Below are 26,909 nucleotides of genomic sequence, written 5' to 3'. Positions count from 1 at the left end.
TTTGACATAAAGAATTTAGGTGTTTATCAAACATATAAATAAATTAAAAAATATTTATAAACTAGATGGACTATGTCAAAATTAAAATTATTTATAAATTAGATTGACCAGCTTATAATGGCATGGGGTGATTAGATTGAGCCTTTAATCACAATATTGTGGGGTCTATATAAAAAGACAATTAAGTCATAGTTTAGTAGGTTTTTTTCAAAAGAACAATAGTAATAAGTTTGTCACATCTCACTCGCTTTCTATAACATATAAATGATATATTTATCGTATTAAGTATTTTAAATTTTTAATTAGCTGGTGAAAATATCACTATTGAAAAATCACTATTTTTTGGGAAAGTTTTACTGAAAAAATGTCCAGTGGTTGTTTTCATATATATGTTGATTGATTAGTAAGAAGAAAAAACTATTCAACGATTATTTTCAATATTTCAAATGAAAATCTATTTTTCACAATGCGCTTTCTTAGTGAGCTAATTCAATTGAAACATGATCGAAAAAACGTATTTCGAGTAGTGTACGACAAATGATACATTCAATTAAAAATATTTTTATCACCATGGGTTGTGGTAGAATAGTTGAGATTATTTCATAATTAGAGATCTCGAGTTCGAGTCATGAGAATGAAAAAAATCATATTGAGAGCGTCGACCCTAGAAATCGGTATTGTAATGCACAAATTTAAATTAATTGTTGGACTTCAATATTGATACCAAACATCGAATAAATATTATGAAATTCAATAATATGAATTCATATTATTTTATGCACTAGTTAATAAAGGCGCAATAATGATTTAAGAGACGTACGCATTTGAGAGTGTGGAAAAGTAAACTACGCTATAGTTGAAATGCAACGTTATAAATTATATAAAGACAAGGAAAAAGACTTTATAGTATATTTTTTTATAGAATAAAGCCAAATTAGACAATCCATAAAGTCTTTTAGTACACACCATAATGACTGGTTTTTTTGCTTAAAAATAAAACCACCATTTGGTTTCCCACAACCTCAAAACTCCTAGAGTCTATAGTGATTTTATTCTATTAACATCTTTTAATTTACAAGAAATAGATAGAGAGTGAGAAAGAAATTATTCTCTTTCGGTCCATCTACCCATGGTTGAGGCATATAGTGCTTTAAAACTATGTTATTCAGATATTTTAAAAATGTCGTCAGATATATAACATTTTTAAAATGTTCGAACAACATAGATTCAAAGATTCTCCCTCTGGCAAAACATGTTTTATTGATGATTTATTATAGGTTGATTAATGATATGTGGTCTTTGTTCCGCGTATAAATTATTGCATGGCCATGCAAAGGCGGAATTGTACAATTGTTGCTGAAGTTGTCGTGTGATTAAGATGTCACGTATGCCCTCGAGTCTTTGTCGCAGTAAAACCGATTCAACTCGGAGCATCTCGTTGTTTCTCTCAACAAGTTGGTAATGACCGATTACCAACTGAACCCGATTTGTTAAATCCCGATTTTCAAGTTTAAGCCGGTTCGATTGGTTCCTCAAGTTCTCCAAATGTGTTTGCTTACGTATGCGGGATCGCCTCGCTGATTCGCGATTCGATATCATACGCTTTCGTTTTCTCTCATTTATAGCCAAATTCGGGCTATCGTTAGGAGACTCGGGTTTAGATTTGTCAGAGCCTGAACCGGGGTCATGTGAAATTACCGGTTCAGGGGTTAGGGATTGCATTGGTGAAAATACCGATTCTACCCCTGGTTCAGGGAATATAGAAGTCAGTTCGATGTAATTCCATTGAGTGAAATCATCGTAAAAAGAAGGGAAGGTGTTCGGAAAAAACCCATCGGAGGACAGAATAGTGGACAACATGATCGGAAAAATTCTTATAGAGGGGGTGGGTGGGAAGATAGAAGGAGAAAAGGGATGAAACTAGGTGAAGAGTGTAGTATTTAAAGGGGAAGAGGGAAGGGGTTATTTGAGGGTATTTTGGTCATTGTATAACTTTTGACTTTTGAGTCAGGTGGCATTATTGGGGTGGGGTAGTAACAAGTAATTCTACTTTTTTTGTTCCAAAAAAATAAATAAATCTACTTTTCTATTTTATTTAAAATTAAAAGAAGATTTGGTGTGATATAAGCTCCTTGGGGCCAAGAGGGTTAAAGCTTAGTCATGAAGAAAACCATTATGTGCTAACGTATCATTTGCCTATTGACTTATTAAACTTAAATATTTCATATTATTAATTAATATAGACTAATTTATGAGTTAATTGGATGAGACCTAACTCTAATATCATTAGAAAGAAACGAATATTGAGCTTAATTCAAACCCCTAATTCATCAAGGAATATATATATCATTAAATAAGATCAAGGATCCTAAATAATGTTTACTAATAGAGGACTCAACAACTTCTCGAGAATACATAACTCGTCAAATAACATTTGTCTAATGCAATTTATATATCTTATTCTATTTGTAAGTTATTACATATGAACAAGTTTATTCAATGCACGCCTAAAAAATAAAAACTGTTGATTTCTGTAGAATTTTCAAAAAAGTTTAGAAGAACCTTGAAGATTTGAAAGTTTAATCATCTTCTTTGCAATAAATTCGATGCACTATTCATGTCAATCATCTTCTTTGTTTTTTGCCCAATATTGTGTGTGAAAAGTGGAGTGGAGTATTTGTTAAGTGATTAGGTCATTTCATCTTACCTTTTTATGTTAAATTTTAGTATTATTTTTTCGTGCTACTTCGAAACGATTTAAGCTTACATTCTTCTACTTAAAACAGTGTGCAACTAGAAAAGAGTTACACATATATTTTTAAAAAAAAATAAAATACCCATCCTTAGAGCTCTCACTCTTTTTGCTCCTTTGTAAGTAATTTGAACTCACAATCTTTGAAATGGAAGTGAGGGATGTTTACTATCCAAGCAACTCCCTCTTGTCTTACACATATATAGGGGTGTACAAAACCGAACCGAAAACCGAACCGAAAACCGAACCAAACTGCAAATCGAGTCAAATCGAACAAAAAACCCAACTAGTGATTTGGTATTGAAAAAAAAACCCGACTATGTTTGGATTGTTTTGGTTTTAATTAAAAAAAAACAACCCGAGACCAAACCAACCCGACATTAAATATGTAATTTTAAAATTTTATTTTAGACATAAAAATATTTACATTGATATGATTTTAAAATATTTCTTATACTATTTCATAGTTTTTATCTTTTAATATATTATTTCAAGTTTAAAACTTAGAATTCGGAATGGTCCAATAAAAATTATAGTTTATAGATGTTGATAATTATAATAAAACTTAAATCAAAATCAAATTAATACTAATGCAAAAAGAAAATCAATTCAACACTAAGAATGACAATAATATTGAATATTTGTTCTTTAGTTTTACATTGGTTTAGACAATTAAAATACATAATTTAATTTTAATTTTCCTTAAATATTTAGTAATGTAACTAATACTTATTAAACTTATTTTAGCATGATTTTGTATTTTTAAATTATGATCATTTTCATTATGACTTTGCAATATTTATTTTATATGATGATTTCATTATTATTTTTTATTGAATATTTTAGTGTCATATTTTGTGTTATTTTCTTAAGAAACACCTTAGATAATTGTAATTTGGTTTGATTTATAAATTTAAAAATTCGACACAATGGTTTGATTTGGTATTTAAAAAACCCGAACCAACCCGAGGTTGAAAAATTCAAAAAAATCCGAATTTTATTAGTTTGGTTTGATTTATAAATTTAAATTTTTTACACAAATGATTTGGTTTGATATTTGAAAAACCCGAACCAACTCGGTCATGTACACCCCTACACATATATTACGAATAAGCTTAGAAGGAATTCTTTTACCAATACTCAATGGTTGTATTAAATTTATAAAAACAATACACATATGTTTGTTAGACAATACTTATATATATCACTTGATGATAGCTATTTATCATTATATATAACCATTATAAATAAATTTGATTCGGTGCAAGTATTGTTTGAAGTAAACATTTAACATGTGCAAAGAATAAATAATAGAAGGAAAATTGAGAAGTTGGATAGTATGAGACTTTTTTATGTCAGAAATTGATTGCCAGTGTGATTTGTGAGAAGTGTTTGGGAAAAAAAAAGTAAAGTGTTATACTAATTTTGATTTGTAATTAGGTCACAAGATTCCTAATTTAATTTCTTGTGGTCAAATCTTACTCCAACTTCAAAATTGGCTACTTTAGTCTATACTATTATTATACTTCAACAAAAAACACATAAACTGCAACTAGTGGAGATAAATGATATTAGATTTTTCTATAGGGCCTTCCCCACTAAACACTATTACTAGTCAATTTGTTGTTTTTAGTGATAATGTACTTTCGTAATCTCTTAGGAAAGTGGATAAGTAAATCAAATTAATAAAGTATAATATATTAAGTTGTGCATAAGAATTTAGTAGGCATTTGGTCATGCGATACCATATCACGATATGGTATCGTGAGATGGAATCAACGTTTGAACATGCGATTTTACGCTGATTTCAACTCATGATTCCATATCATGAGATGTGATTCCATATTCTTCAAAAACCATGATATGAAATTATATGGGAATTCCATATCATGATTTGAAATATTTTAATACAAAAATTGATCTACGAGTTTATATTTTGTTAAAACAACCCCACATTTATATCTACTAACCATTTATTTCATAAGTAAATAAAATTTATAATCACATCATTACTTTTTAAAATTTATTATTCTCACCGACATAAAATTTATTATTCTCATCAACATATAGTCTTATGTGCTTGTGATTTTGATGTGTGATTTACCTTTGTTGTTGCTGGTTGGGAAGGTACTGCACATGATAGTAAAGTACTTGAGAATGCACTTGTTGAACCAACGTCACAATTTCCATTTCCGCCACATGGTAACTTTAAATTACATCCTTTGAATAAATATTATTTATTTACACAAAGCTGTCTCATTTACGTCACATATGCTTTTAGTAATTCTTTATAAAATGTTTGTTGGTAGATAAATATTATGTCGTTGGTGTTGATTTCCGAAACACAAAAGGATTTTTAGCTCCATACAAAGGACTACGCTATCATTTGCAAGATTACCGAGGAGGTGAAAGAGAGCCTCAAAATGCCAAAGAACTGTTTAATTATGAGCATTCATCTCTGCGCAATGTGATTGAACGGACTTTTGGAGCTTGAAAAAATAAATTTAGAATACTGAAATAAGGCATGAACCATTATGATATTGATACACAAGTGAAAATTGCCATAACTTGTGTAATGTTACATAGTTATTTGCGAGAATACCAAAGTACTGATGAGATATTTATGGTCTATGAGCATGAAAATATAGTTGTGGATGATATTGACCAACAAATGGCATATTGACCAACAAATGGCTCAAAGTAACAATGTTGGTTCGTCTTCTCGGTCACATGATCGAGAAATGCAAGTTCAATGTGAGGAAATTGTCCGTACTATGTGGGAGGATTATATTAAAGACTAGTACACTACAATTTATGTTTATTTTTTTTATTAATTAAAGTTAGATGAAACAATTACTTAAGTGGAGAACAAATAGCTTTGTAATAATTTATTATGCGATTTTATAAATTTTTGTTTATTTGATAAGATTGAATAAACAATTGGGGCTATTTTAATAGTTTTACAACTTATGAGATTTTTATGTTTATGAGTAAATATACAACACAAAAATTCCATATCGCATGTCCAAACAAAACTTCAATTTCATCTCATGATTCCATATCGCATGACCAAACAGGCCCTTAGTGTTTGTGGTCCTTATCCTTTACACTCTCTTCTTTTATGTGGCGCCGTTTGATTTTCAAAAGTTAGATAAAATTTTTATGATTGTTTTCTTTTTTATGTTTTTTTTTTAAAAATAAAATAAAATTATTAATTATTGTGATATATATTTATTTTTTTATATAGATTTAAAATATACAAATTTTATTTCACAAAATTTAAAGATTTCATATTTAAATTTACAATCAATATACAAGAAAGAGTAAGTTGGATCTTTTAATTCACCCAAGGAAATATGAAATTATCTATAAAATTTATCGGTGACTATTAGTTAATATAACGCAAATACAATCCTAGGTAATTGAATTTTTTATATAATTCATATCTAATTCATAACTAAATAAAACTAGCATGAAATTTTATGATTAAACTATAAATATTTATCTGTTGCTAATTTCATATTTTCTAATCATTATTCTACACGTTGTCTGCGCAGTACTATTTATACGTTTCAACCTTGAATATTTACTTTACCTCATTGACTATTCTCCAAAATATAGTTGGGGGGGAGGGGACAAATCAAAAAAAAAAAAAAAAAAACAGCACTAAGAAGGAACCACTCAAAGTATAATACTTTATACCTACACAAAGTAAGAATTTTATAGCAAGACTTGTGAAGAATACATAAATTATTGTCTAATATAAAGAAATAAGACTTGTGAAGAAAACATAAATTATTGTCTAATATTCCTTCTTTATAGGATTCTCTTTTCTTACTGATGGTCTATATTTTTTTCTTTTACATTATTAGAGAGTCTTTAAATATTGTCAAAATTATATAAAGAGATTATTTCACTATTAAAGAATCAATCACTAAACTCAATACCCCCTTATGTTTAGGAATAGTACTGAATATTTGAAGTATATATTGATAATATAAAATGATCAATTTAACTTGAATTAAGATAGAATTAATTCTGATAAGTAATATTACATTAAAGAATTAATCAGGAGACTTAACAGTCAACACTACCCTCATGTTTAGGAGTAGTATTAAATATTTAAAACATGGACACTATAAAATAAACAATTTAACAAGAATTAGGATAGAGTTTATTCTGATAAGTGGTATTATATTAAAGAAATCAATCAGGAGACTCAACACCCCTTCTTGTTCAGAAGTGATACTGAATATCTGAAGTATGAACAATATAATATGAGCAATTTAACTCGAATTAGGATAGAGTTGAGTTTGATAAGTGATATTATATTAAAGAAAATAAACCTTAAACCTAATTTAATTCGAAACAACAAGGTTTTGTCTATATAATTTCATAAAATAACTTTCAATGATTTAAAAAAGCTTCAAAATACTTGACCTAATTTTTTCTTATAGGCCAACCCAAATAACACAAGAGGTAGAGGACACTCTTTAAAAGCCTATTAATTCCCTATTTTAAAGTTTTAGAAGAATGAGAATATGAAATATACATACTCTTTTTAATATAGAATATGCTACATATATTTTAAATCAACACAAAGTTTAAGAAAAAAAAATTATTATTTAAATTTTATTTTTGTGATTTTTTTCTTTTTATTTAGACTAAAAAAATGATATCAACTTTTATATTTATTAAATTACAATTTAACTTTAAACACACTAAAGATGTAAAAACTTGAGTATTGCTTCTTTCATTTGATAAATTCTAGATAGGTTGTACAACTAGCTCCATCATTAAAAGATGATTATTAGAAGTAAACCTTTTTTTAATTATTATTATTATTATTATTGTAAGAAATCTTGTCTATAAGAAATTTAATTAATTATATTAATCATAAAGCTGAAATCTAAATAAATATTAGAGGGAAACCTCAACCATTAATGGGGAATATTCAAGGAAATTAAAGGAGCTTTGATATGTAGAGAATTTAAATTCTTTGTGTGTACGCAAATGGCTAGCATGAGGCAGACAAACATAGAAGACTTTTATTCTCCTAATCATCAAAATTAAGTAAATATTATAAAAAAGAAGCTAGTCTTGTCTATTCTGGAACATTGTTTTTCTTTAATTAACAGATCATTCAAAAAAACTTTGGGTTATATGGAGAAACGACACTAGTTTCATCTTTAATTTATGACATTATTCAAGAATATTCTCTCACTCCATCTATCAAGGTTTTGAGTACATGAAAGATATAAAGGTCAATAATTAGAGTATAATATTAATAAATGTTATATTACTATGTTTAGAGATAATACATTAGGTTTTGAAAATAAATTGAAAAATAAAAAAGTAAGAACTTTATATATAAAATATTTAAGACCATAAAATTCATTGTGTGTGTTTTAAAACTTTAATTCCTTTATTATATTTGATGTTATGGATTATTTTCTCGCATGATAAAATATGTATATTTATTATTGGTGTAGTAATATCTCAAACACCAATAACTTCATTGAACTCAAAGTCAGTAACAAATTATACAAATACTTTATATTTTTACTTGTAGGAAAATATGCAAAAGAAATCTATAGAAACTGACAGTAATCCAGTGGTACCCTCTCATTGACAAAATCATGGTCAGGATCAATTCATGGACAACTAGGAAATTGTCCTATGCAGGTAGAACACAATTGGTACAGACTGTGTTGTTTGGAGTGCAATCTTACTAGGCACAACTTTTCATTATCCCAGCAAACATAATCAAGCTGATTGAGGGGTTATGCATAAGCTATTTATGGTTAGGGGTTGGATATGTTACTAAAAAGGCACTAGTTGCTTGGGAGAGAATGTGTTGTCCTAAATCTGCAGGAGGCATGGGATTGATTAATATGCAAGTCTGGAACAAAGCAGCAGTGGCCAAATTATGTTGGGACTTAGCAAATAAGGAGGACAAACTTTGGATCAAATAGATACATACATACTATATAAAGGGGCAGAGCACTTGCCAAGAGAACAAACAAGTCAACTGGATGATACGAAAAGTCATGAGTGCTAAACATATAATTGATCAAGTCCAACTGATGAGGGGCAAGAAAGGGAGTATGATGAGGCAAATTTATATGTACATGATGGGTGAGCAATAAAGACCTGACTGGAAATGCCTCATGTTCAACAATGCAGCAAGGCCAAAAACTTACTTCACTATGTGACTCATGCTTAACAAGAAGTTAGCAATAGTTGACAGGCTAGCTAAATGAGGTGTGAAAGTAAATAAGACTTGTATCTTATGCAAGAATGCATAAGAGACTATAGAGCATCTGATCATCCAATGCCAATTTGCTAGAAAACTTTGGGAAAGATTGTTTACATGGATTCATCATCATAGTGAAGTTCCAATGACATGAGACAGTTTATATAGTGGTTATTCAACATGGGAAGGGGAAGACTAAAAAAACCTAAATATTCAAGATTATCTTGGCTGAAGGTGTCTATGGGGTGTGGATTGAAAGGAATAACAGAATTTTCTTGAAAAGGAGCAAAATGGAAGAAAGTGTAGCCAAAGAGATTGCATACGTGACTATTGCTAGAGCTCCTGATAGTATTAAAAATGTTGTTAATGAATTTAAATTCTAAGTAATAGGTTGTAGTGTTAGAGTTTAGTTTTGATGTTTTAATTTTGAGAACAAAGCATGATGTGATAGCTGCTTGTTTTGTAATGTTTTGCCGCTGGTAATTAATAAAATGTTAGTTACCAAAAAAAAATGAGAAAAAAAACCTCTTTTATTTATAGTCAACAAGGATATATAATATGAATGTGTGCTATTGTATCTTCTTAAAAAAGTGACAACTCATTTAATGTAAAAATCATTTCGTTTCTCATATTTTAAAATCCAATAATAATAGCAGAGCAATATTTATTCTCTCTTAGCTCGCTTATTATCTAATACTTCAATTTTTATGATTACCTATTTTCTTTGCTTTGTTGTCATATTATTTACCATTGTTATCGTTTATTTCTCCAATATTTTCATTATACCTTCTTTACAATATATATAATTGTAACTAGTTAGGGTTGGATAGAGAATTTAATAAATTTAATAAAATTTGATGTTTAAAATTTTTATTGCTAAAGTTATCTCACTATTAAAATTATATTTGGAGTCAAAATTTAATATTTAATTTCTTAGAATTTTAATAGTTATTTACTTGCTGCAAGACTGCAATTATAACAAATACAATTTTTAGCATCAATAAGTATGTATATTAGCAAACGTGTTAATTTTTTGTCGATATTAGATTATTGTTATTGGATTTGAAGTCGCTCTACGTTTTAGAAATATTACAAAAAGTGTTAATTACCGCTAAAAATACATATATATAGCAACAATTAAGCTATTGCCGTTAATTAATTACTGTTAAAAATCATTTTAGATGTAGTATGCCACACAATAAACTATAAGAAATTATAATTTTGTGGTAAATAATGATTACATGTTTGGTATATAATTTTTATTTTCAATATGAGCATCTTGTAACAATTGTTATATTACTTTTCTTAAATTATAATTTCCAAATTATTAATCTGGGGATAAAATAATAAAATGGCTCATATTTTCATTTCTAAAGTTGAAACTAAATTAAAGTTCATTTCAAGTTTAAACAAACACACATTTTAGATTATTTTCAATATAAATTTTATTGTTAGTCGAATGAACAATACATCAACCAATATATTCATTAATTCAGTTATTATAATTCAAAGATCAACTTATTAATCCCAAACAACCAACCCTAAATGAAAAGAATAAAATCAAATAAAATCGAATAAAATGTAACAGACTTTGCAATATAATTTATATATAAAACATATTAGTATTCTATTTTTAAGATCAACCTATCAAATTGTCATAAAAAAAAAAACTTATATCGTTGTAAGTCAACTTAATAGAATATTATAAAAATTGATATGTTCAATACATAGAATATAAAAATTAAAATGTCTAGCAAGCATATTAGCAGGCCGGTTGATAAAAGCAAAAGCTCTTCTAATAATAGTTTCATACGAATCTAATATATATATATATATATATATTAAAATAGATTTCTTTTATTATATATTATTTTCGCAAAGTGTGTGTTGATATTAATAATTACAATTTTTTTTTATTATAAAATTTAAATTTTGAATTCGTTTTCAAAAAGATGCATAGGCAAATTGGACCATTGCACTTTGTATGATAGTTTAATAGAAAATTAAAACATGGGGCGGCTTCTAGAATTTCATATTTTTGACCACATTCACATTTCTCACACACACAGAAAGAAAAAAAAAACTTTGAAAAGTGCTTCGAAAGACTTTAGGACAGCATCTAACTATGCAAATTTTCTTATGATTATGATTATGAATTGTGTTATCCCTTTTTATTTATTTGCTGCTTTACATTTACCATAAGTAGATTTGACTAGTTTTTTAAAGAAAAAAGAAGAAGATTAAAATGATGTTTAAATTACGATTGAATTACTTGTAATAAATTCATATTTTATGGGGGATTTAGTGTTTCCTTAGATATAATATTCTTTTTTTTAAAGCATAAATCGATTGTGATACAAATTAAAATTTGAGTATGAAAGAATGTGATTTACAAAATTAAATTTCAAGAGATTCAAATTATTTCTCTATGGAAAAATTGAAATATGAAGGAGAGGATTTTCATTTTTGGTACGAACAATGTAAATGAGTGGTAATATCAGATTTATATTATTTTTTTTTGCTTTTTAATCAATGCGTGTGTACAAACGAAGTAACAAAATTTTGATTTGTTATCCAGCTTACCTGATAATATATATATATATATATATTAAAAAAACACTTTAAAAAGAATATCTAAAAGGGTCATATAGCCCGTAAAATATGACTTTGTTACTGCAAATTTGATTATAATATAAGCATCATTTTAATTATTACCCCTATTTTATTTTTTTTGTTAACTAATGAGATTCAATCAATTCACTTTTGAAAATCACAACGTGTGATATTATATAAACATATGCAAAATTTACTGGAAATAGCAATTTTATAATATCAAAATTTTGAAGTGTTGGTCGAAACTTAGGTCTGTCCAGACACTTGAATACAAATTTGTAATTTGAAATTATATTTGGATATACAATTTAAATTTCTTAAATTGTATTTTTCTTATAAAAATGAAAATTTCAAATTTTGTGAAAACTATCAAAAAAAATTATCTCTTATATAATCCAATTGAATGAGTCAACCATAGTTTATAAACAAAGTATCAAAATACCTTTAGACACTGTTTTAATCAAGAACAACTTTCACATATAGCAAACATAAAATTCATATTTGTATGTTATAGCAAAGTTTGCATAATTGCGTTTCATAGCAAACATAAATATGTATATTTCGCTAAACATATACAAAATAAAGCAGTTGTATAATCTGCTTTGATATACATATATACAAAAAGATCAATTGTATAAAGTGAGAGAGGCGAGTGAGCGAGCGAGATTTGGGAGAGTGGCGAGCAAGATCTGAGAGAGGGGAGAGAGGGAAACGAAAATATATGTATATATACAATTTTCATGCATTTTATACATTTGCGTTTTTGTATAAAGTGAGAGAGGCAAGTGAGAGAGCGAGATATGGGAGAGTGGCGAGCAAGATCTGGGAGAGGGGAGAGAGGGCAACGAAAATAGATGTATATATACAATTTTCTCTCGCTTTATACAAACACAAACACATTTTATACAATTTGCGTTTTTTGTATAAAGTGAGAGAGGCGAGTGAGAGAGCGAGATCTGGGAGAGTGGCGAGCGAGATCTGGGAGAGGGGAGAGAGGGGAACGAAAATATATGTATATATACAATTTTCTCTCGCTTTATACAAACACAAACGCACTTTATACACTTGAGTTTGTATAAAAAAACGAGAGAGGCGAGGGAGAGAACGAGAGTGGCGAGCGAGATTCACCAGGAGAGAGGTGAAATAGCAATTGTTTGCTATGAGGTACAATTAAATCAAACTATATTTATAGCATTTAATTTGAATTAATAGTTTGCTATTATATACAATTTTCCCTTTAATCAATTACATATCTCAATATTTCTTTTATTAATAAATCTTTAAAATTATATGCTATTATTAAGATTTCAAATACACAAATTTTATAAATATTTATTGGTCCAATAAATCAAGAAACGTAGTAACTAGCTAGTCTTTGATATAATTTTTTTACCTGAAGCGGACAATCTCTTCCAATTATTTCGTAAGATATAAATTTATGGATCAAGTCTTATATTGACACGAAATTTTGGCCCTCCGTAATTTTGATTAATTTATTTGAGCTTCTTCAATTATAAACAATAGAAAAATAATTAATCAAAAAATATTTTCAAGTCAATTTTGTCATTTTATAAATAAATATATATTTATATATCATGACGTATATGGTATATATTTTTTCATAAATATTGAATATTTTGTTTGAAAAATAATAAACAATAGAAAAATAATTAATCAAAAACATTTTCAAGTCAATTTGGTCATTTTATAAATAAATATACATTTATATATCATGATGTATATGGTATATATTTTTTCATAAATATTGAATGTTTTGTTTGAAAAAATCATTTCAGTACCCACCCCCACTCCCACCCCAAAAAAGTGTGAATTAATTAATGTGTTTTTTTTTTTTTTCTTTAACCCAATTAATTCACAAATTAGTCGATATAAGTATTATTTTTTTTCAAAATAATTAGTCTATGTTTGAAATAGTTATTCTTTGAGTTTAGAATCTCAATAATTACCTAAATATATCAGATATATTTAGATACGTGTATTTTTACAACCAGATACATTGAAATAGGAAAAGAGATAAGCAAAAGAAGGAGAGAGGGGAGGGAGATATATTTTGAAATACAGATACAAAGCGAGAAAAGCGGGCGAGATAGGGAGAGAGGTGAGCGAGATAGAGGCAAGTGAAAGAGTTAAATACATGAGAATTCACTTGGATATAATGTATCTGAAGTAAATTTGACCTAGTTTTAACTCATGTATCTAACATACATGTAGACACCCCAAATACATCAGGGGAAACTTACATAAATATATTATATTAAGAAAATATTTACCATTTATAGCAATAGCATTTTTTGTTCACTTGATTCACTTTTAATACATTTATAATACAGTTTTTATTCATATTACAAAGAACAATTTATTATTCACATATATACACGTTTTATTGATGAATAATACATTTATCACACATTCTAATACACTTATAATTCAATGTGTCAATTTCTTATTAAACAAGCATAATATATTTAAAAAAAACAGTTAAAATACATATGTATTGCATACATAATTCACTTTTAATATATATTGCAGATTTAACATGATATTGTCATATATTGCTATAAATGATAATAACTAAAAAGTATCGCTAAAATCAATAATTATTTATTAAAAAGTACCAATACAAGTAATTTTTTCATACAGGTATCTGAAGTCCAAATTTTGATAAGTTCACAATGTTAAAAACTTATATAAAGAAGAATAATTTACTCTTAAATTAGTGAAATTTGTATTGTTTTGTATTAATCTGGCCAAAGCCCATGTGATCTACAACAGCAGCAACCCTAAAGGGGAAAGAATGGATTTTTTGGACTTTAAAGTTAAAAGTCTAAGTAAGGCTAGGGGTGTTCATAGGTCGGTTTGGATCGGTTATTGGTCAAAACCAAAATCAAACCAACTTAATCGGTTTTAAAATTATCAAAACAAAATATAGTATATATTTATCGGTTTGGTTGTTATCGGTTTTGGTTCGGTTTGATTTGGTTATTCGGTTATTAACCATAGACAAAAATAAAAGAAATAATTAATCAAAACATGAAAAAAGTGACAACAATCCATTTAAAATGAAAATAGTTAGAATGACTGACATTACATAACTTTCAATCATTGAATTTACTCTTACTAAAGCTTCAAAATTCATTAATTTGGCTTAGAAGAAAGAGAAAGTGATATTTTCAATCTTATAAAGAATTGTCATAGATACTAATATACATAAAACCAATAAGATAAATATTCTCACCTTGGACATTTTTTCCTTCATAAGTAAATTATAAATAATTTTGATGAAAATACATATAAGATCTTTAAAATTGTTTATAAAAATAATATATTATGTATGTATATTAATAATATATATGTATATAATTTGTCGGTTCGGTTCGGTTATTTCTTCGGTTTTTTTCGAACAAAATCATAACCAACCCATATACTATCGGTTTTTAAAAATCTAAAACCGAACCACACCTAACCCAAATAAAAATCAGTTTATTTAATCGGTTTGATTCAGTTTTTCGGTTTGAATTGGTTTTTATCCAAACCGTGAACACCCCTAAGTAAGGCAATGGCGAGGAATTTGGGCCAATAGCCCAAAGTTTAGATTTATTTTACTTCTAATCTTTAACTTCTTGATGCTATTATTATTATTCTTAATTTTATCATTTTTATCTAACTTAGATGAATTTTTAAGAGTTTGCTTTAATTTATTATTTATCGAATGTTCCTTTGAGAATTTTTTTAAAAAATAACAAAGATAATAGATATAATAAGGTTCTATAGTTATAATTTTGGTAATTGTGTTTCATAGTTATAATTTTGTTTGCTATGGAGGCTGGCAGGCTGCGGTTTGTATATTTCGCTTGCAAATATACTAACAGGATAAGTATATAGAAATAGAGGTTGCAGTTTGTACATTTCGTTTGCGAATATACAAATAGTGTAAGTATATACAAATTTTGTATTTATACATTTATGAATTTTTCAGAACTTTGTTTGTACATTTCGCATGCCAATTTGCAAAATAGGTAGTTTATTATAAAATTTTCATAAATCATATACAAATAACTCGGGTAAGCATATATAATTCATTATTTATACAATCAGGAACCGAATTATACAAATTCTGAATTTATACAATTAGGAAACCAAGTAGCAAAATTTCGCGAAATTGTAAGCACAAATTAAAAACAATCAAAATTATAGTTATATTACATAATATACTCTAGTTGTTTTCCATTTCGCTTAATTTTCCCTATTCCTTTCTATATACATGTTTAAACTTTTTTTTTTGCTTAAAGTTTCTATATACATGTTTAAAGTTATTTTCAAATTAAAATACTTGATCTCTTTAAAGAAATGTCAAAAGAGTTCCTTTCCATAAGATAAATTTACAAACAACTTCAAAATATCTTAAGTAAGTCAAATAAATGTTCTTAATTAAACTTTCTGGTTAACTATCTTTTATAAAAAAATTTAAGTGCTTAATATTTTCTTGAACCTATCCTTTTGATGTAACCCTAGGTTTCTCAAGCCTACCTGTGATGTCGCTCTCATAGAAGATCATAATCAAACCCTTCTATCACATAGAGATTCTTAAATACAAAATCACCCTTAATTTGATTAACCAATCTACTATCCTGGTCCTTTCATACTAGTACCAAGAGTAACACTCTAGATTCTAAGACTTAAGAATTAAAATACAAGTTGAGGAAGTAATTCACTTACCTTAACCGAAGAGATTGATGGAAAAATTGAAAGAAATTACCCTAAATCGGTCTCCCCAGTTTCAAGAACGAAGTTATAGAAAATAAAAGGTTTTAAAAACTTTTTTGCACAAAACCCCAACTAACCCCGCTATAGTGGCCCGACGCACTATAGCGGCGTCGCCATAGCGGTCCACCCGCTATAAAGGAAATTACTTCATCCCGCTATAGTGACATGACACCACTATAGCGGCTTGAACAGAGATAGACTCGTAGATTCTCCCCAAAGTCTCCATTTCGAAATACATCTTCGATTTGATTATGAAAGGACATACGTATTCCTTAATGTCTTAGCTAGTAGAAATTACAATCCACGCTTAGACATACCACCCCAAGCATTCCCGAATTATCCTAGACCTTAGCTTGCTCGAATTCTGTCTCAAACTGACCTAACCTAGAATTTTTAAGTGACTAGCCCAAAAAAATTCTTGTCTGATTCTTTCACCATTGACCTACTCATAATGACCGGAAGGAATCGTCAGTGGCGTACACAAAAACTTCAATAAGCGGTGTCGATATTTATAGAAGGCAAGTTAAAAATTTAACTATCGCACTTGTCAATAAATTACATCTTTAACTCATTGATTTGAATTAGTTTTAAGCTAGAAGAGATCTTGAGTTCGATACTACTTAACCACATTTTTAGTATGAGTATGTTATATTTTGCAAAAATAAGCTTAAATGAGGTTTGAACTTGCGACATCAAGCTCAGTTTATTATATTTTACAAAAATAAGCTTACAATGAGATTTGAATCCGCAACTTCGACACTATAACCAAACAATGAACCACCACACCATTAGACAATTATAACCAAACAATGAACCAATACGCCATTCGACGAAGGGGCGTGGCTTGACACCCCTTCGCTCAACGTGGATCCGCCCTTCGAAATTGTTACATTGCTCAAAAGAGCTATGGCGAAACACGAACTATCCGAATTCTGTATTTCTAAGGTTGGTAGGCTCTTCCTCTCAAAATATTTTTTTCAATTGATGATGCCAATGGATATGAAAGTAATGATTGGTATACAAGTTCACGTAAATTTACAAACGTAATTTTCAGAGACACAAATGAACCTGTAATGTATATGTATACAAATCAAGAAAAGACTAAAACATTCCATATACGAATCATCCAATTGTTCATAATAAAAATGAAAAAGTATAGCAAGAACATTTACATATACAAATTCAAGTAAATATGCAGACGCAATTTTCAGAGATACAACGAACTTGTAATGTATATGTATAGAATCTTGAAAAAACTAAAACGTTCCATATACGAATCATCCAATTGTTCATAATAAAAATGAATCTATACATAACTGATCAATTCATATCATTACACCTAAACATATAAATGATTTAACAAACATAATACAATTTCATTGTTCGGTCTGCCAACAAATTGAATTATACAAACTTGTTCATTCGTATATACAAATTGATATGGAAAAATATACAACTTAACTCGAAAAATATACAAATCAAGGTTCGCGAATTATAGAAATCAAGGCCTCCATAGGAAACCAAACTATAACTATGAATCGCAATTATCAAAACTATAGTTATAGAGTATTAATATGATTATTATGTTTGCTATTCCTAAAATTTACTCTATAAATAATAATAATAAAATAATAAAAAAGTGTAATGGAGATAATGAATAGTAATTTTCCAAATTATTCACCCCTTCAACTATAGAGTTTAGAGGAAAAAATAGAGATAGGTTGGGAGTTGCCCCTCCAAATTATTTTCCAAGGAAGGTGATTCAATTGAACCCCTTCATCGGCTCGCCACTGCCAAATATAATTTTTTAAAAATAGTAATTTTTCATTTCGTGTTCTATGTACAAACTTAATGTTTATCATTACACTAGAGAGGAAAGAGTTCAACGTTTAGAACCAAAAAGAGCTATTCACAACATAAAAATAAATGAGTGGAAGAAAACTACATTCAAAATCTTACTTTGGATCAAGCAACCTCAATCATTCATCAACATTCAGCCAGTCACTGGGCTCTTTACTATCAGCGGTATGGACGATTACGTGGTGGAGAGTGTTGGCATTTTTGACAAGCTGGTGGAGCTTTTTCTCTACTGAACACAATCTTGAGAGTCTATCAGAACTGTAATTTACTTTCTAGACATTTGCAGGCACGTCCATGTCGTCCTCTTCAAGATCACTAAATGATACATCCTCCTCATTGTCGATAGGAATGGTGGTCTTACTAACACCTACGAATTCTGTGCCTTCTTCCTTTAACCAATCATCACCATCATCTTCATCACTCTCTTGTAACTTACTAGTGGAAACAGATTGTGGTTTTTCAACATTCTTATGGGTAGCAAGTCCTCCTTCAACCACAGATTTGTCAACAATTTGGATTTCACTGCTAATGGCAGGCTGCTTTTCAACATTCTTATGGGTAGCAACTCCTCCTTCAACCACTGGTTTGTCAATAATTTGGATTTCACTGCTAATCACAGACTGCTTTTCAACATTACTATGGGTAATAAGTCCTCCTTCAACTACTGGTTTGTCAACAATCTGGATTTCACTGCTAATCACAGGCTGCTTTTCGACACTACTATGGGTAATAAGTCCTCCTTCAACCACTGGTTTGTCAACAATTTGGATTTCACGGCTAATAACAGGCTGTTTTTCAACATTACTATGTGTAACGAGTCCTCCTTCAACCACTGGTTTGTCAACAACTTGGCTTTCACTACTAAGGACAGGCTGCTTCTTGGTAGCAGGGACAGGTACTGCAGTAAAAGTGCTCGATTCCACACTAGACATCTCATGAACCACATCTGTAGAAAGCGCAGTGGACGGCACTGAGACAATCTCTTCAGGCCGAGAGTTATTTCTGTCATTTGATTCAGAAGTCCTCTTCTCTGGCCAGTCTTCTTCTATTGGCTTAGTTCGCTTATGCAACTCTTGTGCCAATGAGGCCCTGGCTTTGACAAACTGCATACAAATAGCATTTGCAATGCCAGTGATTAAGATCACTCATTCTCACATAAAATGATGAAACCAAGCATCAGTTTACGCACAAAATAGCTAAAAACAGGAAGGAGGTAACTATTATACAAGCTGGAATGATGCAAGTCAAATGGACAAGTTGCACTCCACGTAACACAGTTACTATCAAAGCCCAACATATCACTGTACTTCAGCATGAATTAAAATCGTCACCCCTAGTTTTTGTTGGATGAGTTTATGCCTTCCTTTCCTCACATCATCCTTGTACGGAAAAGAGGGAGTACTTTTATATGCAAGGAAAGAGAACAGCATGACCACTCGATGAAATCAGGAGGGAACTGGGATAAATGGCTAGTCCTACTAGAAGGATTCTTTGGATAATAGATACTGTGACTGGTATTCTTATAATTGGTTTAATAGGCATTTTAATTTTATGCACATATTACGAATTGGGTTCATCCCTGTCATAATGAATTAATTGAGTTTTCAACGTGAAAGCATAAGAATTCAATGGGAATCCCTTCTTTGTCTGTTTGATTTGAAGGGAAAGGACCCCTGAGTTCAAAGGCTGAGCTATGTTGGATAAGCTTTTGGATGCCCAGAGAGCATCGAGAAGCAAAAGGCAAGTCAGGGAGGCTCACCAAAAGCAAAAGTAATCAAATAATGAAAAGGTAAAATCATGAAATATCTAACTTCCATGGGTAGGAGGGGTCCTTGCGGGGTGGGGTGGGGTGAGAGAGAGTTCGGATGGAACTATGGAATGACAAGAATGTTCGACTCTCTCTGATGAAAGACCTACACAGTTTTCAGTAAATATGTGAAGATGTAAGGTTCAACCCATTAAGTACTAACACATGAAAAATGGGACAAATCCCTCCCCCATAATCCCCCAGCAAAGCTAAAGAAGTGTCTTCTTCCTCTTGAATTAGTTGTTAACAATGTACCCAAATACACTAAAGTACAATAAGGTAAAAAATTATTTTCCAAGTACTTCACCTTCAATTAAGTAGGGAAGTTCAAGAATATTCTACATACAATTCTGATACTTAAAATCAACAAATCTAGACATGTTGTGAGTCTGAGCACAAATAATTATACACAGTAATTCTTTTGATATTCAACAATTTGTATATAGAAACAGATCATTCCAGAACCTAAAGAATCCAAACAAATATTTTAACCACCATAAAAAATCAGATTTAATTATTGAGCTTTAATACAAAAATCAAAACCAGCCAGCCCTAGCATAGACCCCGTTGATCTACTCATTTACAGGAAAAAATATGTAGTTGTCAATTTGTGTTATCAGCAGAAAAATCAAAGCTATGAGACACATGGAGTATCTTCAATTATATAAGCAGATAGTAGCAAATAATTACATCCAAGACAACAGAATGGGAGTAATCATTATGGGTACATGAGACTGTTACCTGTGGTGTTGACAAAAGCTTAGCATCTTGCTTATCCAGTCGAGGGTGAAGAAGTACAAAGTAGATCTCCCAAAAACGCGCTTCATTCATGTAAATTGGACAGAGCTCAATCCTCAAAGCAGGCAATCTGGGGGCAAGTTGTTCAACAGCTAATGCATGCTCTTGCTGTGCATCAGATAAGTAGAAATCTACATCAAGAGGAAATCCATAAGATAAATGGTGCGAGCAGTCAGGGGTGGAGCTAGGTGGGAGCTTTTCCGTAGATCTTGTATTTGTACTGGAAAATTAATTAAATATATATGTATATTAACTCGTGAACTCCAAACAAAATTAATTGACAACTTAATGGTAAGGAAGGGGACTTGGAAAGCAAGAGTTGTGAATCCCACTATTATCAAAAAGTTTCATTTTTTTTTCTGTCTTTTTAAAAAGGAAATTTAGAAAGAGGTCCCGGGATATAAACTTAAGTCTAAAGTAATAATTCAACATAAAGAGAGATCAGTCTGTACAGTGATTGTTAAAGAAACCGTTAAAACAATAGTTTGAAATGTTATCGAATTCAGGAATTGGTAAAGAAAATGCCACATCAAATTTGAAAGACAACAAATAGCATAATATATATTAGTTTTGAATTGATGAAGGGAAAGCCATTTCTAGGTCAGGACAAACTAGATTTTAATATACAACAACATACCCAGTGTAACCCCACAGTGGGGTCTCTAGGGAGGGTAGTAACTAGTATGCACGCCGACCTCACCCCTACCTTGTGCAGGTATACAGGCCAGCGAAAACCTAGACAGAAGTGTTATGTGTGTGTTATTCTTAAAAGTAGAATTGCTAATTACTCATAAGGTACTTCTAACTGGAATTGTTAGTATAACAGCTGCATGGTAAGAAAGTATAATAAAAGGAGTAATAAAATTAGCAAAAGTGATAGGATCACATGAACCAATGTTGCTCAAACTCTTTAGAAATTCTTTCTGGGTGCATGTTGGATCCTCCAAAAACAGTGCATTTTGAAGGATCCGGCACAGTTGTGGTGGCAGTTTTGGAGAGTCCGAGCAACATAGACAAGGACTGCACAATCTTACTTGAAATCCTAAATGAACCTATGTGACTATATGAGATCCTATCTCTTTTTAACTCTACTAATGATTTGGATGAATCTTATGATCATAAAATATGATCCAATTATGATTTTGACAACGAGGCACCTATTCATCCATAAAATTAACAGGTCGTGTGACAGCAAATATCAATCTAAAAAGCTAAGAAGATTTCATACTCATATGGTTATTATATCCATATCAAACACTTGTTAACACAAACGAGAGGCAATTTAACAAACAATTGGCAAAATTTCCTACTCTTTCAACTGTTTGATTGCACGTACAAAAGATAATGCTCGCATTACAATTACTTTCTTTAGTCCTGTGGAGTGTGGAGTATAAGAGACTTAGGATAGCACAGAATCTTACAAACTTTGAAGCATTGATCCAAACAAAGCTTTGAAGTATTTTGCTACCATATCTTTGTTAACAACCACTACCCAGTGTAATCCCACTTGTGTGTACGTAGCCTTACCCCTACCTTGTGTAGGTAGAGAGGAGCTATCATGTCATTGTCCTGATGTATATTAAATTGTCTTGGAATGACCTTGTTAAACAGATATGACAACCCTATTAACCTGACGGTTGAAGCTTTTTTCGTATATTAAGGTTTATTACTTACTATTTCACTTATACCTTAGAACTTACTGGTCCATTAGAAAACATGTTTTAACTTACTGTCTTTGCTATAGTGCTCAGTTTAGTCTTAACTAGGATGACTGGTACATATATCCTCTAAAATTCAACTTTATTTTAAAAAGTACTCATTATTAAGCAAGACGTTAAATGGTTAACTCAAGAAAGCCTAATCATCATTTCAGAATCCGTCATAAATACCCCCATCCCAAAAAAATATTTGATATACCTCCATTTATTTTGTTCTTAAAGTTCCATACATGTAAACAGCACACTAAGATTGTGTAAACCAGTAAGCAAGAAGGAAATCATTCTTTCTGATAGTCAGCAGTCAGACTTTTTACTTCCATGCGGTCAAACAGAACAACAACAAATAATGCTCTATGGTACATAGTATAATTCCTTTGGCAAACCAAATCTATGCACAAAACAAATCTGCTGCCTCTACCTACTACAGAATTACTGATTGCAATTTGATATCATGATAGTAGTTGCTTAAATAGAGATAGTAGTTTCAGACACCCAACGGTGTGACTTAGTGGTCAATGAAGTGGATTGAGAACCATGAAGTTTCAAGTTCAAAACACTTGATGATTTCTTGTCACAAGCCTTGGTGGACAGTATTACCATTTACCCACTACCTGTATTGGTGGGAGGTAGCAGAAAAATAGAGATAGTAGTTTCAGAACCCTCTGAAACCTGCATTAATCAATTTACACGTGAATAAAGATTTTTGTTTACAAGTAGTACATCTACACTCTGTTATTAGAGATTTCTTTTAGATAAATTCCTATTCAATTTGGAAGTTCATCTGTTGCAGCTTGGAGAGTTGCACCTATCCAAATTCACTATTGATCTAAATAGTTTACTTTTGGGACGAATTATTCTCATATCAAAGTAATATTACTTATGATACCAAAGCCGCCTCTAAACATATAACATCTGAGCCTAACTCAACCCCAAAAGGATTACTCAAGTCCATATAAGCAAATCACTAGTTCATTTTCTAACCAATGTGGGACTCTAACCCACTCTTACACCTCCTTCACACCCAAGCTCAACTAGAGCTTGAACCGAGAGCCCAACCATGAATGAACCTAAATATATAACATATGAGCCTAACTCAACCCAAAAGCTAGCTCATGAAGGAAAGGATTGTGCAGGTTCATATAAGCAAACCACCAATTTCATTTCCCAACCAATGTGTGACTCTTACCCACTCTAATGCAGCCAAAGCAGACCAATGATCTCACAATCAATAACATATTGGAAGCATTTCAACAAATTCAAAATAAGAGTAAACAAATAAAAGAAAATGAAAAAGTAAAATCACCTTCATCATCTTCATTTTCGGGCAAAGGGAAATCCAACCAAGTTTCAGGATGCATCGCAATGTCCCTTACGAAAGCCACTACTTCTTCCGTAACACCAACAACACCTTTGTCCAGATCAAAGCCTTTCCCCTCTTCCTCCTCTTCCGGTCCCAACTGCAGTAAATTCGACGCCATTTTCGTAATTTCCGACACCGCCATATTACTCGACAGTAAAGATATTCCGCTCTTGAACTTCCCACTGATTTCAGCAAAGTCAGTCTGCAAACCTACGATCCCCGCCGCCGGGTCGGATTCCTCCTCATCCGGATCCAATTTGGAGTTGTCAATAGGCTTATACGAATCAGATTGTGGCGGTGGAGCTAGAAATGACGCGACTCCCCAAAATTGACTGGTTAGTGTTTTAGTTAGCTCCGACAGATCCTCTTTAACGCCACGTGAAGGCGATGTCGGTGAAGATGAATCTTCTGTTTGTTGATGATTTTCCGATTTTGGATTGTCAGTGGAGTGATCTCGATTAGGAGGTGGAACGACGTCGTTTGTGTCGTCGTCGAGATTCAGGGAGTTGGCAATTGATCGAGCCAACCATGACATTGTTAGTCAGATCACGGAGAAGTGATCGGAGTTTACAGATCGCCGGCGATGAGTAATTTAACGGTTGTGATTGACTGTGCAAATGTTAGCTGTCGAATTGAAAAAATAAAAAAATAAAGCAAATACGCATAACTAACTTTGTTGTTCTGAAGTACCTGCATGTGTAGTCGTTATTTTTGGAGTTAAATAGTTTTTTTTTTATAAAAAAAATAATAAAAAAATATATAATTAAATTATTATTTTTTTCACGAGTTTTTTTATCTCAATTATTTAATTATTAGAGTATTAAAAACTAAAAACATATCAATTGTTGAGTTGGTTGTATATTACTTTCATTCAATAATAGCTATGTGTAGATTAACTCAGCATGGATATGGGTTTTAATATTAAAGAAGTGATATTATATTTTAGATAAATAAATAAATTAATGAATAGTTAAGATATGATATTCATGATTAAATCATACTCTTTTTGCCTCAACTTGTGTAACATTTTTCATTTATCGAGAGTTAAACAGATTAAGTTTGATCGACAATTTGCGCCTGAAATATTCAATTTTTTTTAAATGAAATTTATATATTCAAGTAAAAAATATTATAAATCACAATAATTGAAAATTGAAAATATTTAAAAGATATATGAAAAAATTACGGTCAAAATAAGCTTGTTTGAATCTTGAAATTTGAAAAGTGTCACATAAATTGGGATTGAGGAAGAATTTAGATGATTTAACTCTTTAAAAAAAAATTGATTGTAAGGATTGAATCTAAAATTTCATACATGTAAATTCTTTGAGATTAATAATTTAAATTTACTCCTCAACTCTTAAATCCTATAACTTTAATAAATAATGTTAAATAGAGTGTGTTAGTAGTGTTTGCATTAGTATTAGTTATGTATGTATTAGTTATGCATGTATTAATTAGGCATAATACATAAATATGACCCTTAACTTGGCTTCAACTGACAACTATGCCCTCCAACTTTGAGTATGCACAAGTAGACACTTAAACTTGTATAAAATTAAACAAGTAGACACACGTGTCCTACATGACATTATACATGTAGGACGCCACGTAGGACATAAAATTTTCATGTAGGGTGCCATGTAGGATGAATGTGTCTATTTGTTCAATTTTATACAAGTTTAAGTGCCTACTAGTGCACACCCAAAGTTAAAGATCATAGTTGTCGGTTGACGCCAAGTTAAGGGTCATGTTTATGTATTATGCCTATTAATTATACACAACTTATTTCTTATGCATTGTTTGGTTTGGTGTATTAAAATTAGCATACATTGCATTAAAATATTTATTTACAAAAATATCCTCTACAATCATGGTGGAAAAGATATAAAAGGAGTTTTGAAGGGTAATTGAGTCTTTAACCATGCAAATGCATGTATTAAATCCTTTGTAGTACTAATACCTAGAAATCTATGGTATTCGCAATACACTCATCATACACAATAGAGTGTATAACTAATGTTAGCATTAATTATACGTAACATGAAAAAGTGTACCAAACAAGGTACTACTAATATACAAAGCTAATGCATGCATTATTTTTGTTAATACACTCTATCAAACGACCCCTAACACTAGTACCTCAACTTGACAATTAACTAATTGTTCTAACAAGTCTCCAACAAGATAAACTCTCTTCTTGTTACAAATCTCACATTGGTCACATCTTTAACGATGCTCAGAATTATTACAACTCTATAATAATCATATTACAAATTCAATAAAGACTAATAACTCTAGCCTTTAACTATCCAAACATCACACAAAAAGACTAATAACTCTAGTACTTTTTAACTGATCAAACTTCAGTATTAAATAGTACAGACTCGAACATAACTTGTAAACAAGATTCCAGTGTTGTTGAGACAAAGTCCTGCAGTTTTGCTCTGTGACTATTGCTCTTAAGATGATGAATTTCATGATTATGCAATAAATGCGGTTCTCAATGGCCTTTATGTCATATATATACTGAAAATTTGTCATGCCCTAATATATCACGAACTAGAACTTTACTTCGATAGAACTTCCAAAACTCAATATAAGCCTAATCACTTACTTGCCCCTTTCTTATAATCATGTGTCACCATCAAACAAATTTTTATGCAACATGCATCTTTCATGAGAATTTGTTGCAACAAACTAAATTACAACAATATATAAGTAGTACTCCACTAATTGATATTTATAACACATTTAGCTTTCTAACTTAATTATTTCTATGTTGTTCACATAGGAAAAATGAAGTTGAATAAGGGTGAGAAAGAAAACAAAATAATGAGATGCATCAAAGCACCAATTACTAGAGTTGTTATTAAGGTCAAGAATTTTTACATGAGAAAGCTATGGGATAATTACTCTGAAAATGTTGTCTATGGTTGTCTAATGGGCTGTTCTGCCAC

The 26,909-nt window shown here is 30.4% G+C and overlaps 2 protein-coding genes across 2 annotated transcripts; both read right to left on the bottom strand.

The window, feature by feature from the left end:
* Positions 1-1,257: 1,257 nt before the first annotated feature.
* On the bottom strand, positions 1,258-1,937 carry LOC125810394 (bZIP transcription factor 11-like). Its single transcript, XM_049489893.1, has one exon. The coding sequence runs from the start codon at positions 1,858-1,860 to the stop codon at positions 1,258-1,260; it is 603 nt and encodes a 200-aa protein (XP_049345850.1). The 5' UTR covers positions 1,861-1,937.
* Positions 1,938-18,463: 16,526 nt separating this feature from the next.
* Positions 18,464-24,588, bottom strand: LOC125810377 (uncharacterized). The gene is made up of 3 exons (XM_049489878.1): positions 23,893-24,588; positions 20,815-21,002; positions 18,464-19,369 (listed from the first exon to the last, which is right to left on the bottom strand). The coding sequence occupies exons 1-3, from the start codon at positions 24,482-24,484 to the stop codon at positions 18,539-18,541; spliced, it is 1,611 nt and encodes a 536-aa protein (XP_049345835.1). The 5' UTR covers positions 24,485-24,588; the 3' UTR covers positions 18,464-18,538.
* Positions 24,589-26,909: the final 2,321 nt, after the last annotated feature.

The sequence above is a fragment of the Solanum verrucosum genome, unplaced genomic scaffold, assembly GCF_900185275.1.
Source record: "Solanum verrucosum unplaced genomic scaffold, falcon-dt-bn FXZP01000038.1, whole genome shotgun sequence".
NCBI classification, from domain to species: domain Eukaryota; kingdom Viridiplantae; phylum Streptophyta; class Magnoliopsida; order Solanales; family Solanaceae; genus Solanum; species Solanum verrucosum.
This window is presented reverse-complemented; position numbering and strand designations above follow the sequence as displayed.